The sequence below is a fragment of the Palaemon carinicauda genome, chromosome 10 (assembly GCF_036898095.1).
Source record: "Palaemon carinicauda isolate YSFRI2023 chromosome 10, ASM3689809v2, whole genome shotgun sequence".
NCBI lineage: Eukaryota > Metazoa > Arthropoda > Malacostraca > Decapoda > Palaemonidae > Palaemon > Palaemon carinicauda.
In genome coordinates, this window is record NC_090734.1 from 131921731 (window position 1) to 131937804 (window position 16074).

The 16074-nt window shown below is 46.9% G+C and overlaps 1 protein-coding gene across 1 annotated transcript in view; it reads left to right on the forward strand.

Moving 5' to 3' along the window:
* The window catches only part of LOC137648264 (uncharacterized), a 63207-nt gene that overhangs the window by 4784 nt on the left and 42349 nt on the right, over positions 1 to 16074 (forward strand). The window contains exon 2 of the mRNA XM_068381190.1: positions 7327 to 7488. Coding sequence (XP_068237291.1) covers positions 7327 to 7488 — 162 coding nt within the window. The remainder of the gene's footprint in view (positions 1 to 7326; positions 7489 to 16074) is intronic.

Below are 16074 nucleotides of genomic sequence, written 5' to 3' on the forward strand. Positions count from 1 at the left end.
TTTGCTCTGGGCATGCAGTCTGCTGCGCCTGCCTTCACCAAGCTTGTTCTCGCCAGATCATCTAAGAGAGCTTTGAGGGTTATGGGAGAGTGGTTGCATTCCAAGAAGCAACTGGGAAAGACTTCTTTCGTCTTTCCGCCTACCAAGCTTGCTTCTAAGTCGAGCGTCTGGTATGCCACGGGAGAGGAACCCGGCTTGGGAGTTCCTGCCTCTGCCCAGGGCGACTTCTCAAGTCTGGTTGACTCTCCCCGCAGGTTGGCTATGAGACGTTCGAAGATCTGCTGGTCCTTTTCCGATTTAGATCATCTGTTGAAGGGAGTCTTTCGTGCCTTCGAGATATTCAACTTCCTCGATTGGTGTTTGGGAGCCTTAAGCAGGATGACTTCCCCTTCAGATAAGGACTCGGCCATGCTGATCATGTCTAGCATGGACAAAGCAATTCGGGATGGGTCTGGTGAACTTGCGGCTTCGTATGTGTCAGGATTCCTTAAGAAGAGAGAACATCTTTGCTCCTTCTTATCGGCTGGTATCACTCCTTGCCAGAAGTTAGAGTTGTTGTTTGCTCCTCTCTCCAAGTGTCTGTTTCCGGAGGAGCTGATTAAGGGGATGGCTGCCTCGCTTATCCAGAAGGATACTCATGATCTTATGGCATCTTCTGCACGTAAGGCTAAAACCTTACCTTCCGTGCCTAGACCCTTCCGCCCTGCAGCAGTTGACACACCTGCATCTAGGTTCATCCCGCCCTTTCGTGGCAGAGCCTCCAGCAGAGGAGGTACCCGTGCAGACAGTCACCGTGGCAAGTCCAAGAAGGGTTCCAAGTCCGCAAAAGGCAAGTTCTGACTGCCTTCCTCTCCAGACAGCAGTAGGAGCCAGACTCAAGACCTTCTGGCAAGCTTGGGAGAGCAGAGGTGCAGACGCTCAGTCTGTGAAGTGGCTAAGGGAGGGATACAGAATTCCGTTCTGCCGCAGTCCCCCTCTAGCTACGTCTCCCATCAACCTCTCTCCCAACTACAAGGAGAAGGACAAGAGGCTAGCGTTGCAACAAGAGGTATCGCTCTTGCTACAAAAGGAAGCGGTGGTCATAGTCCGGGATCATCAATCCCCGGGCTTTTACAACCGTCTCTTCCTGGTAGCCAAGAAGACAGGAGGTTGGAGACCGGTGCTGGACGTCAGTGCTCTCAATGCTTTTGTCACCAAGCAGACGTTCACGATGGAGACGACGAAGTCGGTCCTAGCAGCGGTCAGGCAGGAGGACTGGATGGTCTCGTTACACCTGAAAGACGCGTACTTTCACGTCCCCATCCATCCAGACTCCCAACCTTTCCTAAGGTTCGTCTTTGGAAAGGTTGTGTACCAGTTCCAAGCCCTGCGCTTTGGCCTAAGCATGGCACCTCTTGTGTTTACCAGACTGATGAGGAATATTGCGAAATTCCTTCACTTGGCAGACATCAGAGCCTCCCTCTATTTAGACGACTGGCTTTTAAGAGCTCCAACAAGTCGTCGCTGTCTGGAGAATCTCAGATGGACTATGGATCTGACCAAGGAACTGGGCCTCCTGGTCAATATAGAGAAGTCCCAGCTCGTCCCATCCCAGACCATTGTCTACCTGGGTATGGAGATTCAGAGTCGAGCTTTTCGGGCTTTTCCGTCGGCCCCAAGGATCAATCAAGCCCTAGAATGCATCCAGAGCATGCTGAGAAGGAACCGATACTCAGTCAGGCAGTGGATGAGTCTAACAGGGACACTTTCATCGCTGGCCCTGTTCATCGAGTTAGGGAGACTCCACCTCCGCCCCCTTCAGTATCATCTAGCTGGTCACTGGATAAAGGACATGACGCTAGAGACGGTCTCAGTTCCTGTTTCCGAAGAGATGAGGTCTACTCTAACGTGGTGGAAGAACAGCATTCTTCTCAAGGAAGGTCTACCATTGGCTGTTCAGACCCCCGACCACCGTCTCTTCTCGGACGCATCGGACACGGGCTGGGGTGCGACACTGGACGGACAGGAATGCTCGGGCACATGGAATCAGGAGCAAAGGACACTTCACATCAATTGCAAGGAGTTGTTGGCGGTTCATCTGGCCTTGATAAACTTCAAGTCCCTCCAGCTAAACAAGGTGGTGGAGGTGAACTCCGACAACACCACAGCCTTGGCTTACATCTCCAAGCAGGGAGGGACTCATTCGAGGAAGTTGTTCGAGATCGCAAGGGACCTCCTCATTTGGTCAAAAGATCGAAAGCTTACGCTGGTAACGAGGTTCATTCAGGGCGATATGAATGTCATGGCAGATCGCCTCAGCCGGAAGGGTCAGGTCATCCCCACAGAGTGGACCCTTCACAAGAATGTTTGCAGCAGACTATGGGCCCTGTGGGGTCAGCCAACCATAGATCTATTCGCTACCTCGATGACCAAGAGGCTCCCGATGTATTGTTCTCCGATTCCAGACCCAGCAGCAGTTCACGTGGATGCCTTTCTGCTGGATTGGTCCCATCTCGACCTGTATGCGTTCCCGCCGTTCAAGATTGTCAACAGGGTACTTCAGAAGTTCGCCTCTCACAAAGGGACACGGCTGACGTTGGTTGCTCCCCTCTGGCCCGCGAGAGAATGGTTCACCGAGGTACTGCAATGGCTAGTCGACGTTCCCAGGACTCTTCCTCTAAGAGTGGACCTTCTGCGTCAACCTCACGTAAAGAAGGTACACCCAAACCTCCACGCTCTTCGTCTGACTGCCTTCAGACTATCGAAAGACTCTCAAGAGCTAGAGGCTTTTCGAAGGAGGCAGCCAGAGCGATTGCCAGAGCAAGGAGGACATCCACTCTCAGAGTCTATCAGTCTAAATGGGAAGTCTTCCGAAGCTGGTGCAAGGCCAATGCAGTTTCCTCAACCAGTACCACTGTAACCCAGATTGCTGACTTCCTGTTACATCTAAGGAACGTAAGATCCCTATCAGCTCCTACGATCAAGGGATACAGAAGTATGTTGGCAGCGGTATTCCGCCACAGAGGCTTGGATCTTTCCACCAACAAAGATCTACAGGACCTCCTTAGGTCTTTTGAGACCTCAAAGGAACGTCGGTTGTCCACTCCAGGCTGGAATCTAGACGTGGTTTTAAGGTTCTTAATGTCATCAAGATTTGAACCGCTCCAATCAGCCTCTTTTAAGGACCTCACATTAAAAACTCTTTTCCTCGTGTGCTTAGCAACAGCTAAAAGAGTAAGTGAGATCCACGCCTTCAGCAGGAACATAGGCTTCACATCTGAAACGGCTACATGTTCCTTGCAGCTCGGTTTTTTGGCTAAAAACGAGCTTCCTTCCCGTCCTTGGCCTAAGTCGTTCGAGATCCCAAGCCTGTCCAACTTGGTGGGGAACGAACTAGAGAGAGTACTTTGACCAGTTAGAGCTCTTAGGTACTATTTAAGAAGGTCAAAGCCATTACGAGGACAATCAGAAGCTTTATGGTGTGCTATCAAGAAGCCTTCTCTACCGATGTCTAAGAACGCAGTTTCTTACTACATCAGGCTTCTGATTAGAGAAGCACATTCTCATCTGAAGGAAGAAGACCTTGCTTTGCTGAAGGTAAGGACACATGAAGTGAGAGCTGTTGCTACTTCAGTGGCCTTCAAACAGAACCGTTCTCTGCAGAGTGTTATGGATGCAACCTATTGGAGAAGCAAGTCAGTGTTCGCATCATTCTATCTCAAAGATGTCCAGTCTCTTTACGAGAACTGCTACACCCTGGGACCATTCGTAGCAGCGAGTGCAGTAGTAGGTGAGGGCTCAGCCACTACATTCCCATAATCCCATAACCTTTTTAACCTTTCTCTTGAATACTTTTTATTGTTGTTCTTTTGGTTGTACAGTCGGCTAAGAAGCCTTCCGCATCCTGGTTGATTTGGCGGGTGGTCAAATTCTTTCTTGAGAAGCGCCTAGGTTAGAGGTTGTGATGAAGTCCTTTAGTATGGGTTGCAGCCCTTTATACTTCAGCACCTAGGAGTCGTTCAGCATCCTAAGAGGACCGCTAGGCTCAGTAAGGAAGACGTACTTAAAAAAGGCAGAGTAATAGTTCAAGTCGACTTCCTTACCAGGTACTTATTTATTTTATGTTTGTTATTTTGAATAACTGATAAAATGAGATACGGGATACTTAGCTTCTTTGTTAACATGTATGCTGGTCTCCACCCACCACCCTGGGTGTGAATCAGCTACATGATCATCGGGTAAGATTAATATTGAAAAATGTTATTTTCATTAGTAAAATAAATTTTTGAATATACTTACCCGATGATCATGAATTAAAGAACCCGCCCTTCCTCCCCATAGAGAACCAGTGGACCGAGGAGAAAATTGAGTTCTTGTTGACAAGAAGTACTTGAGTACCTGCTCACAGATGGCGCTGTTGTGTACACCCCCACCTGGATAGCGATCGCTGGCGTATCCCGACCGTAGATTTCTGTCGGGCAACGGAGTTGACAGCTACATGATCATCGGGTAAGTATATTCAAAAATTTATTTTACTAATGAAAATAAAATTTTTATTAAATATCAACTTGGGTAGGCCTGACTTACCCCCCCATGCCTACGATTTCCAAAGGCAAAAGTCGGCAAATAGTCCTGATTCATATGAAATAAATAAATGTCATTCTACTAATGTTCTTAAGTTGAGGACCTTCGTATAGTACTTGTTCCTTTTGGGTGGCTTATATGTTGTCGTCTCATTCCTTGTGTGAACGACAACATGAGCCTAAGGAAGGTTTTCTTTGGATATTGCTGGTGCTCCTTTGGCAGATGAATTCTTCCGCCCCTGAGTTTGAAGGGGAAGGTTGTTGCCCTTTCCCTTCCCTTCAGTGTCTGCCGTTCCTGGAAGGTGCTAAGGACGCGTCACCTGGCTGTCGTGTTCTCTGCCCTACGAGAGCGCCATCATCTGCCCACTCTGGAGAAGATTTACTTAAAGTTCTCCTTTCTCCCCTAGCTTATCTTCACTGAGATAGAGGACATTATCTGAGGTCTGGGATGTCCGATCAATAGCAGTTACAAATGCATAACTTCTACCATTTTCCTCCCTGTGGGAGAGACATTGAAGGCTCCAGGAACCTCCCTTCTTGTGCGAGTGCCAAGAGTTATCCTTTTGTGGGAAGAAACATTGGCGCACACAACCCTAGGAAGTGTCTGCTTCTCGGTAGAGGAATTTTCACCCCATTTACCAGAGCGCAGTCTAGTGCACGGAGGAGTGACTTCTGAGAACTGTCCCATTGCAGGAAGAAACATTGGTTCTTGCAATTCTCGTACAGACTGATTATACGTACTGGCGGTAGGAAAAGAAGGGTGCCGCCCTATTCTTCCCCTTTCGTGGAAAATCTCTCTCTCTCTCTTTCACATTAGAGAGAGAGAAACGGTATGTACCAAAGCATTTTGGTATATATACGCTGCTACTGATGCTTCCCTTCGCTTGTTGTAGAGTTCTAGAGATGACAACTTATTCTTTGGATGTGTTGCTGGCTGCTGTGTTCCAGAGATGACAACCTAATCTTCGAATGTAACACCTGCCGAGGAAGAAGTCACCGAACCACGCATGGCCAACCAATCTAACTCTCTGGAGTATCAGCCTGGTTCCTCTGCATGGTTTCGTGGGAGGAAGAGTGCTGTACCAAAACCCTTCCCTCAGAAAGGTGTCGAGGTTCAAAGTACTAGGACTCACGCTCCCTACTTCCAGTGCCAAATCTCGTAAGAGACAACACAAGCACTGTTGGTTTGCAATTGTCTTTCTATGTCGAGTGTAGAATGTGACCTCCCATTAAAGGGGTCCATATTCTTTGAGGAGGAGGGAAGGCTAAGCCTTCTCCTGCATTATTCTAGTCAACACCCATGACAATGCCAAAGAGACTGTGATAACTGGACTGATATATTAACCCTTTTACCCCCAAAGGACGTACTTTTACGTTTCACAAAACTTATCCCTTTACCCCCATGGGCATACCGGTACGTCCTCGCAAAAAAACTGCTATTTACATTTTTTTTTTTTTTGCATATTTTTGATAATTTTTTTTGAGAAACTTCAGGCATTTTCCAAGAGAATGAGACCAACCTGACCTCTCTATGACAAAAATTAAGGCTGTTAGAGCAATTTAAAAAAAATATACAGCAAAATGTGCTTGAAAAAAAAAATCCCTGGGGGTTATTGGTTGGAAAGTTCCAAATAGCCTGGGGGTAAAAAGGTTAAGAGGAAAATTTCATAATTATTTTATGAATTTAGACTCAAAAAGGAAATTTTTATGAATTTAGACTCAAAAAGGAAATTTTTCCTAAAATGAACATTTTTTTTTCTAGTTGAGGGTTCAGTGACTAGTTTTAGAAGGTGGATAGTAGGTATAGGTTTGCAGTCCCACTATGAGACTCGAGTGATTAGAAATTTACTTGGGATTCTGATTGGCTACCTTTTAAACTATTTAAACTAGTCTCCCACCTCGTGGCTAGTACAGTGGTAACGTGTTTGCCTAGCATTCGCGTGGCAGCAGATCGATCCCCGCTTGGGACCATGAGTTTAAGCTGTTTACTGTGGAGGCCACTGTTGTGGTAGGGCACCACAGTGGGGGGGTTGGGCTTACCCAGCTGACGTTCTAGTGAGCATCTATTCTGATGGAACTGGAACTGTAACCAAACTGCTTTAACACCTTTAAATCAGCAATATGAATATCGCTGGAGGTTCACAAAAATGAACAAAATTTTAGTGATAAAATTTGTTATCATTATACTTGCTTGATCATTTATGTGACCTCTCTCCTCCCCTGTGGTCAGTGACATCAGGAGGCAAATGATAAAGTTTTCGACTTTGAAAGCTGAAAAGTAGGTAATGTCATATCATTGACTAGTTAGTTGCCATGAACTACCAGATGCAATTCCGAGAGGGGGGAAGCATTTTTGCAATGAGGCAGAACGGGTAATTTTTATTTTGGGTTAGATGTCAACACGGCTTCGTGTACAAGCAATATGAACGTCAGGCGAGTATGGAAATAATGAATTTTCTCAATAAAATTTGGTTTTCTACATAATAAAAGATTCAAAAATAAGTTTTATTTACATTTAATTTGTACTCTGTTGTACTAATTAAAAACTTTTTTTATGAGCTGCACTCGCAGGTGAATATGTTCTCAATATGAGTGTACAGTATTGTAATAGAATAATAATCCTATACCTTTGATACTTTTTAGTACACTATTCTACAGCTGAATATGTGTACTGTACAGTATTTTCTTATTATCTAGACATGCAGAGCAGCAAGAACACGCAATTTTTTTTTTTAACTAACTGGAGAATAATTGTGTCTTTCAGATTGTTGAAGACAACTAACAAGACCTTCAGAGAAAGCTTGTGGCAGCATGAATGTGGCAGAGCCGTTATGCAAGCCGCCGGATGGGATATAGTCGGAGAGACTGTCCAGCTGCCGCCACACATCAATTTACAACTCCCTCTTGAAGTGTTGCTTGCTAATAGGTATAAAGGAATTTATTCTTTATTTTTTAGATAAATATGTTTTCCTAATTAGTGTGGTATGAAGCCTTCTTTAAGGAAAGCTATTACATAAATACAAAATTAGAGTACTATAGTTATTTCCTATAATGCTATATACAGTAATACAGTAAACGAACCTCTTATTTTGAACTGCTAGGACTGTAGGGTTGGTGGATAATTGATCATTTCTCTAGATTATCATAGATAAAAAAAAATCCTTAAAACTCATTAGAACTATAGAAATCTATACAGTATATATATATATATATATATATTTCTGGGCTCAACCTGTGCCGGCCAGTGAAATACTCCTTAAGTACCATTTCTAAGGTAAATAACTGGGAAGAGCTTCTCCAACGGGAGCGCTTATTACGCTTAGGAGAACTCTCTTGTGACGAAGAGTGAGAATGTATCGTAGCGCTCTTTTTCTTGAAGCGCCTAGATGATCCCTCGTGAGAGGAAGTCGATCGCGAAGCAGAACGACGACGCGAGGAAGCGCTCTTTTTATGTTTGTGACGAGAGCGCTTGCAGTCTCTCGGCGAGACATTTCGTGAAGAGATAGAAGGCGAGGAAGAGCGAGAACGATGATGTCTCTTCCTACGTCGCCTGTCTCTCCAACGAGAACATCTGGGCGAAGGAGAGCGAGCTCTCCTTTTCCTCTTCTCTCTCTCCCTCTTAGCCTCCGAGGAGGGTGAGGACGATGAGGAGGAGGGGGAGGTACTGCGATGTTTGCGCTTGTGACGTTGTAGTTTCGTAGAAGCGCAAGCGAGGTGCGAAGTAGGCGCCACCAGAGCTGAAGTTACTATATCTGCTGAAACTTCTGCGGGCGCCGACTGAGGTGATGGTAGCGATCTTTTCCCTAGCAGCCTCAAACCAATGGCACCTATCAGCTGTCCATCTGGCTGGAGTTCGGAACGTTGTGGCAGACGCACTCTCAAGGATGACCCCATTGGAGTCGGAATGGTCACTAGATCGAAAATCGTTTCAGTGGATCCTCTCCCAGGTCCCGGACCTCCAGGTAGATCTCTTCGCGACGAAGTCCAACCACAAACTAAAATGTTATCTGGACCCTCGGGCTTACGCCACAGATGCCATGTCTCAGAACTGGAACACCTGGGAAAGGATTTATCTTTTCCCACCGGTGAACCTATTGATGAAGGTGCTGGACAAACTTCGAACCTTCAAAGGTCAAGTAGCCCTGGTGGCCCCCAATTGGCTGAAGAGCAATTGGTTTCCTCTTTTACTGGAGCTGAGTCTCTGCCCTCGCCAGATTCCCAACCCGACTTTGACTCAAATAGTACAAACGCGCACTGTGTTCGCTTCCTCAAACATTCAGAACACCCTAACTTTATGGACTTCATGAAGTTTGCGGCCCAAAAAGGGGCTAACATAGATCCCCAGAATACTTTATTCTTAGAATCAGATAAGAGAGACTCCACTCTTCGTCAATATGACTCAGCAGTAAAAAAACTAGCAAAGTTTTTGATGGATTCTAACGTTGTCTGTATGACATTAAACCTAACGGTTACCTTTTTCAGAACCTTGTTTGAGTCAGGTTTGGCAGCTAACACTATTACTACCATCAAGTCTGCCTTGAAGAAAATTTTCCTGGTCGGGTTTAATGTAGATCTAACAGACTCATTGCTAGTTTCAATTCCAAGAGCCGGTGCCAGACTGAAACCATCCATTCGTCCTAGCTCGGTTTCCTGGTTTCTCAATGATGTCCTTAAACTGGCGTCAGAAACCATCAACGACTCATGTAAGTATATACCTCTACTCAGAAATACTCTTTCTTATGAGTTTAGCATTCGGCGCTAGAATTTCGGAATTAGCTGACTTGTCAAGAGATCCAGGCCACATTGAGTTCCTTCCATCAGGAGAAGTTCTCCTCTCCCCAGACAAAGTCTTCTTGGCCAAAAATGAAGACCCTCAGAACAGATGGTCCTCCTGGAAAATTATCCCGCTCCCTCAGGATCCTTCCCTGTGTCCTGTTACCACTCTAAAGTCCTTTCTATCGAGGACTTCCTATAAGACCTCAGGGCCCTTGTTTGTTAGAGAGCAGGGAGGGACTATAACTTTAAAAGGGATCAGGCAACAGATTTTGTATTTTATCAAACAGGCTAATCCTGAGTCTTTCCCTCACGTCCATGACATACGGGCGGTAGCAACCTCAATAAATTTTTTCCATCACATGAACTTTGCAGATCTTACTAAATATACCGGATGGAAATCCCCGTCAGTGTTCAGGCGGCACTATCTTAAACATCTAGAGGCCCTTAAACTCGCTACCGTAGCCGCAGAGAGCGTGGTATCCCCCGAACAAATTAATTCCTAATTAATTCCTAATTTTAAATATTTAACTTAGCCGGTGAATATATAATAGCTGCAACTCTGTTGCTCGACTGACACATACATAAAAACTCGCCAGCGATCGCTATACAGGTTGCGGGTGTGCCCACCAGCGCCAACTGTCGGCCAGATACCACTCTCGATGTAAACAAAACCTCAATTTCTTCTCTGTCGACGTGACGACAAGACGTACTTTACTCGCTGTTGAACCTGGAGTTTTTCCCATCATATTTGGTGAAGTACTTTAATTTGGTTTGAGCTTTCGCAGTACAGGTGTTTTTCTTCAAATAAATCCTTGAACTCTTTTTTGAATCGGATTAATTGTTGATGACTTAGATCGTTTTTTGGAATTTCCCTTGACTAATTCAAAATGGCTGACCCTTCTCAAGTTCCCAAGTTCAGAAAATATAATGCTAGGGACTGTCATAGGCATCTTCCAAAGGCTTCTCTCGACCCTCACACTGTTTGTTCCAATTGTCGGGGTAAAACCTGTCAATTGGAAGATCGGTGTGAGGAATGCGTGGGCCTTTCGGAATTCGATTTTATCGAATTTGATAAATATACACGCAGACTAGAGAGAGATAGGGTAAGGAGAAGTTCTTCTAGGTCGGTAGATTTTTCCTCTCCACATGCCCCTCAACCTATTCCTTCCCCTGTAGTGGTTGTTCCTAACCCCCCTCCTAGCACTCAGGAACCGTCGATGGCAGACATGATGCGTGCTATTCATGCCTGGGGGGAGAGAGTTGAGTCTTTAGCAAGTGACCGAAATCAACTCATGGCGGACGTAAAGGAACTCAAGTGCCAAAGTGCCACGAAGGATAGTGTCAAAGTGCCTAGTGTTACGCAAAATGTTGTGAACAGTGTTGCGCTCGAGGGTTCGTCTGTTCGTGCCTGTCGTCCTCCTAGTCCGGGACCTCTTGCAAGCTCCCAAGCCCAGGGGAGAAGCAATGTCGTACGACTCATGGGTTCGAGAGGCCTTGATCAGCGATCAGACGTTCCCTCTAAGGTATCAGGCGTATCTCTCCAAGATCGCCCCTACCTAAGTAAGACGAGAGAGCCCATTTTTACCTCGTCGTCCGAAGGTGTTTCACGTAAGAAACCTTGGACCAAGGTCTCTAGACCTTTAAAGCGTAAGTCGGTCCCTTCAGGACAAGTCCAACGTCCCGGATGTAGCCACTGGGACAGTTCGGACCCGTTGCCGTCATCTGATGACTGTTCGCCGCCTAAGAGAGGCAAAGTTGTGCCGTCTCATTCGTTAACCCCGTCTGTTACCGCACCTGCTTCCGTAGACCCTAAATGGGTGTTACTGCAAGACATGCAGTCCAAGCTTGCGTCCTTGATGGAGGACTACAACGCTGAGAAGGTTTCCGTTGAACCTACGAGCCTTCAGCCATCCAAGCGTTCTGTTGTGCGTCCTGTTGACGTGGATGTAGCTTTCTCGCGTCAACCAGTTGGGGTGGTACCTCCACCGATGCGACCCAGTGTGGATTTCCAGCCGCACGTTGACGTTAGGCAACGCACTGATGCGTTTGGTGACGTTCAGGACGTTCATCAACCATCAGAGTTGACTTGTTTTGACGCGGTGCGTCAACCTCCGCAACCCGGTATGGCGTTGACTGCACAACCCAGACGGTCTAAACAGTCTCGGGTGGACGCTGTGCGTCCTCGCTCACCTGTTATTGTTGACAGTTCCCAGACTGTTCAGCAGTTCCAGGACGCTGCGTCCGGCTCCGTCACGTATGCACCTGTGCGACCGGACTCTGCGAGTCAAATGTTGCCTACTCCGTTGCCGTTTTCTCATCAGTTATCGGATGAGGAACAGTCAGATGAGGACGTTGCTGAACCACAGCATGAGGATCAACCTTCAGAACTAGATGAGCCTAAAGCAGTTCAACCATCCTTGGACTTTAGAAAAGTCATGGCTGTTTTTAAAGAGTTGTTCCCTGACCACTTTATTTCTGTGGCTCCTCGTTCGCCGCCGTCAGAGTTTGTCTTAGGCGTTCCTGCTACCATGCCTGCCTTTACTAAACTCGTTCTCTCTCGCTCATCCAAGAGATCTTTACGGATGTTAGGCGATTGGTTAGAGACCAAGAGGAGTTTAGGGAAGACAGCATTTGCCTTCCCCCCATCTAAACTCTCATCTAGATCGAGCGTCTGGTATGCCACGGGAGAAGTTCTCGGCTTGGGAGTTCCTGCCTCTGCCCAGGGCGACTTCTCAAGTCTTGTAGACTCTCCCCGCCGCCTTGCCATGAGACGCTCGAAGATTTGTTGGTCACCCTCGGACCTGGACCACCTTCTTAAAGGCATTTTTAGGGCGTTTGAAGTCTTTAACTTCCTGGACTGGTGTCTAGGAGCCCTGAGTAGGAAAATCTCTTCTGCCGATAGGGATGTTTCCTTACTCATTATGTCCTGCATGGACAAGGCCGTCCGTGATGGGTCCAACGAGCTTGCCGCTTCATTCACGTCCGGAGTCCTTAAGAAACGAGAGTCTCTGTGCTCGTTTCTGTCAGCAGGAGTGACGCCATGCCAAAGATCTGAGCTACTCTTTGCGCCCTTGTCTAAGTGCTTGTTTCCTGAAGTCTTGGTTAAGGAAATTGCCTTGTCTTTAGTGCAGAAGGACACCCACGATCTAGTTGCGTCCTTGGCTCGCAAAGCTCCCCCTTTGCCTGCCTTGTCTGCCAGACCTAGGATGGACACTCCTGCGTCCAGGTTTATCCCGCCCTTTCGTGGCAGAGCCTCCAGCAGGGGAGGTGCTCGTGCCGAAGGGAAGAGAGGGAAGAGGAAAGGATCCAAGTCCTCTAAGGGCAGAGTCTGACTGCCCGCAACTTCAGACAGCAGTAGGTGCCAGACTCAAGAACTTCTGGCAAGCCTGGGAGAAGAGAGGCGCAGATCAACAATCTGTGAGGTTGCTCAGAGAGGGGTACAAAATCCCTTTTGTACGCAGACCTCCTCTAGCGACATCCCCCATCGATCTCTCTCCCAGGTACCGAGAGGAAGAAAAGAGACGAGCCCTGAAACTGGAAGTGTCTCTTTTGCTAGAGAAGGGAGCGGTGGTCAAAGTCTCGGACCTTCAATCACCGGGGTTTTACAACCGTCTCTTCCTAGTATCAAAGAAGACAGGAGGTTGGAGACCGGTGCTAGACGTCAGTGCTCTGAATGTCTTTGTCACAAGGACGAAGTTTACCATGGAGACCACAAAGTCAGTCCTAGCAGCAGTCAGAAAGGAAGACTGGATGGTCTCTCTAGACCTAAGGGACGCCTACTTCCACATCCCCATTCACTCAGACTCCCAACCTTTTCTGAGATTCGTCTTCGACGATGTGGTGTACCAGTTTCAGGCCCTGTGCTTTGGCCTAAGCACAGCTCCTCTCGTGTTTACGAGGCTTATGAGGAATGTGGCAAAATTCCTCCACTTATCGGACATCCGAGCCTCCCTTTATTTGGACGACTGGCTTCTCAGAGCCTCTTCCAGTCATCGCTGTCTGAAGGATCTCAATTGGACTCTAGATCTGACCAAGGAATTGGGACTCCTAGTCAACTTGGAAAAGTCACAGCTGGTCCCATCCCAAACTATTCTGTATTTAGGGATGGAGATTCACAGTCAAGTTTTTCGGGCTTTTCCGTCGGCCCCCAGAATAGATCAAGCCCTGCTCTCCATCCAGAAGATGCTGAAGAAAGAACGCTGCTCAGTCAGACTGTGGATGAGTCTGGTAGGAACGCTGTCATCCCTGGAGCAATTTGTCTCACTAGGAAGGCTACACCTCCGTCCTCTTCAATTCCATCTGGCTTTTCACTGGAAAAAGGACAAGACGCTAGAGGCGGTCTCGATCCCGATTTCCGAAAAGATAAAGTCTTGTCTGACTTGGTGGAAGGACAATATCAGCCTACGAGAGGGTCTTCCCCTGGCAGTTCAGATACCCAACCACGTTCTCTTCTCGGACGCATCGGACTCGGGCTGGGGCGCGACGCTGGACGGTCGGGAATGCTCAGGTCTGTGGAACTCGAGTCAGAGGAGCATGCATATCAACAGCAAGGAGCTTTTGGCGGTTCATCTGGCCTTGATAAGCTTCGAGAATCTCCTTCGAGGCAAGGTGGTGGAGGTCAACTCGGACAACACCACGGCCTTGGCGTACATTTCCAAACAGGGAGGTACCCACTCACTGACTTTGTACGAGATCGCAAGGGACCTGCTCATCTGGTCAAAAGATCGAGGCATCTCCCTAGTAACGAGGTTCATCCAGGGTGACTTGAACGTCCTAGCAGATTGTCTCAGTCGGAAAGGTCAAGTAATTCCAACCGAATGGACCCTCCACAAGGATGTGTGCAAGAGACTTTGGGCGACTTGGGGTCAACCCACCATAGATCTCTTTGCAACCTCGCTGACCAAGAGGCTTCCAATCTATTGCTCTCCAGTCCCGGACCCAGCAGCAATACATATAGATGCCTTCCTCCTAGATTGGTCACATCTAGACCTTTACGCATTCCCACCATTCAAGATTGTCAACAAGGTACTGCAGAAATTCGCCTCTCACGAAGGGACAAGGTTGACGTTAGTTGCTCCCCTCTGGCCCGCGAGAGAATGGTTCACCGAGGTACTTCGATGGCTAGTAGACGTTCCCAGAAGTCTTCCTCTAAGAGTAGACCTTCTAAGTCAGCCACACGTAAAGAAGGTACACCAAAGCCTTCACGCTCTTCGTCTGACTGCCTTCAGACTATCGAAAGACTCTCGAGAGCTAGAGGCTTTTCGAAGGAGGCAGCCAGAGCAAGGAGAGCGTCTACCATTAGAGTCTACCAATCGAAGTGGGAAGTCTTCCGAGACTGGTGCAAGTCAGTTTCCGTAACCTCGACCAGTACCTCTGTAGCCCAAATAGCTGATTTTCTCTTATACCTGAGAAAAGTACGATCCCTTTCAGCTCCTACTATCAAGGGCTACAGAAGCATGTTGGCCTCGGTCTTCCGGCATAGAGGCTTAGATCTTTCCAACAATAAAGATCTGCAAGACCTCCCTAAGTCTTTTGAGACCTCTAAGGAGCGTCGTTTGGCTACACCTGGGTGGAATTTAGACGTGGTCCTAAGATTCCTCATGTCAGACAGGTTGGAGCCGTTACATTCAGCCTCCCTGAAAGATCTCACTCTTAAGACTCTTTTCCTGGTATGCTTAGCCTCGGCTAAAAGAGTCAGTGAGCTTCATGCCTTCAGCAAGAACATCGGGTTTTCATCAGAAAAAGCTACTTGTTCTCTGCAGCTTGGTTTCCTAGCCAAAAATGAGCTACCTTCTCGTCCTTGGCCTAAATCTTTCGATATTCCTAGCTTATCGGAGATCGTAGGCAATGAACTAGAAAGAGTCTTATGCCCTGTTAGAGCTCTTAAGTTCTACTTAGCTCGTACTAAACCTTTACGAGACCAATCTGAAGCGTTATGGTGTTCGGTTAAGAAACCATCCTTGCCTATGTCAAAGAATGTTTTGTCATATTTTATCAGATTGTTAATACGAGAAGCTCATTCACACTTGAGTGAGGAAGACCGATCTTTGCTTAAGGTTAAGACGCACGAGGTTAGAGCTGTAGCAACTTCCGTGGCCTTTAAGCAAAATAGATCTCTGCAAAGTATAATGGACGCAACCTATTGGAGAAGCAAGTCAGTGTTCGCGTCATTTTACTTGAAAGATGTCCAGTCTCTTTACGAGAACTGCTACACACTGGGACCATTCGTAGCAGCGAGTGCAGTAGTGGGTGAGGGCTCAACCACTACAATTCCCTAATTCCATATCCTTTTAATCTGTCTCTTGAAATGTTTTAATGTTGTTTTTATGGGTTGTCCGGAAGGCTAAGAAGCCTTTCGCATCCTGGTTGATTTGGCGGGTGGTCAAAGTCATTTCTTGAGAGCACCCAGATTAGGGGTTTGATGAGGTCCTGTTGTATGGGTTGCAGCCCTTGATACTTCAGCTCCTGGGGGTCTGTCAGCATCCTAAGAGGATCGCTGGGCTCCGTAAGGAAGACGTACTTACAAGGCAGAGTAATCGTCTAAGTCGACTTCCTTACCAGGTACCTATTTATTTTGGTTTTGTTATATTGATAACTGTCAAAATGAAATAAAAAACTCTTATCTTATACGATGTAAACATAATTAACTCTGGTCTCTACCCACCTCCTTGGGTGTGAATCAGCTATTATATATTCACCGGCTAAGTTAAATATTTAAAAATGATATTTTAATTAT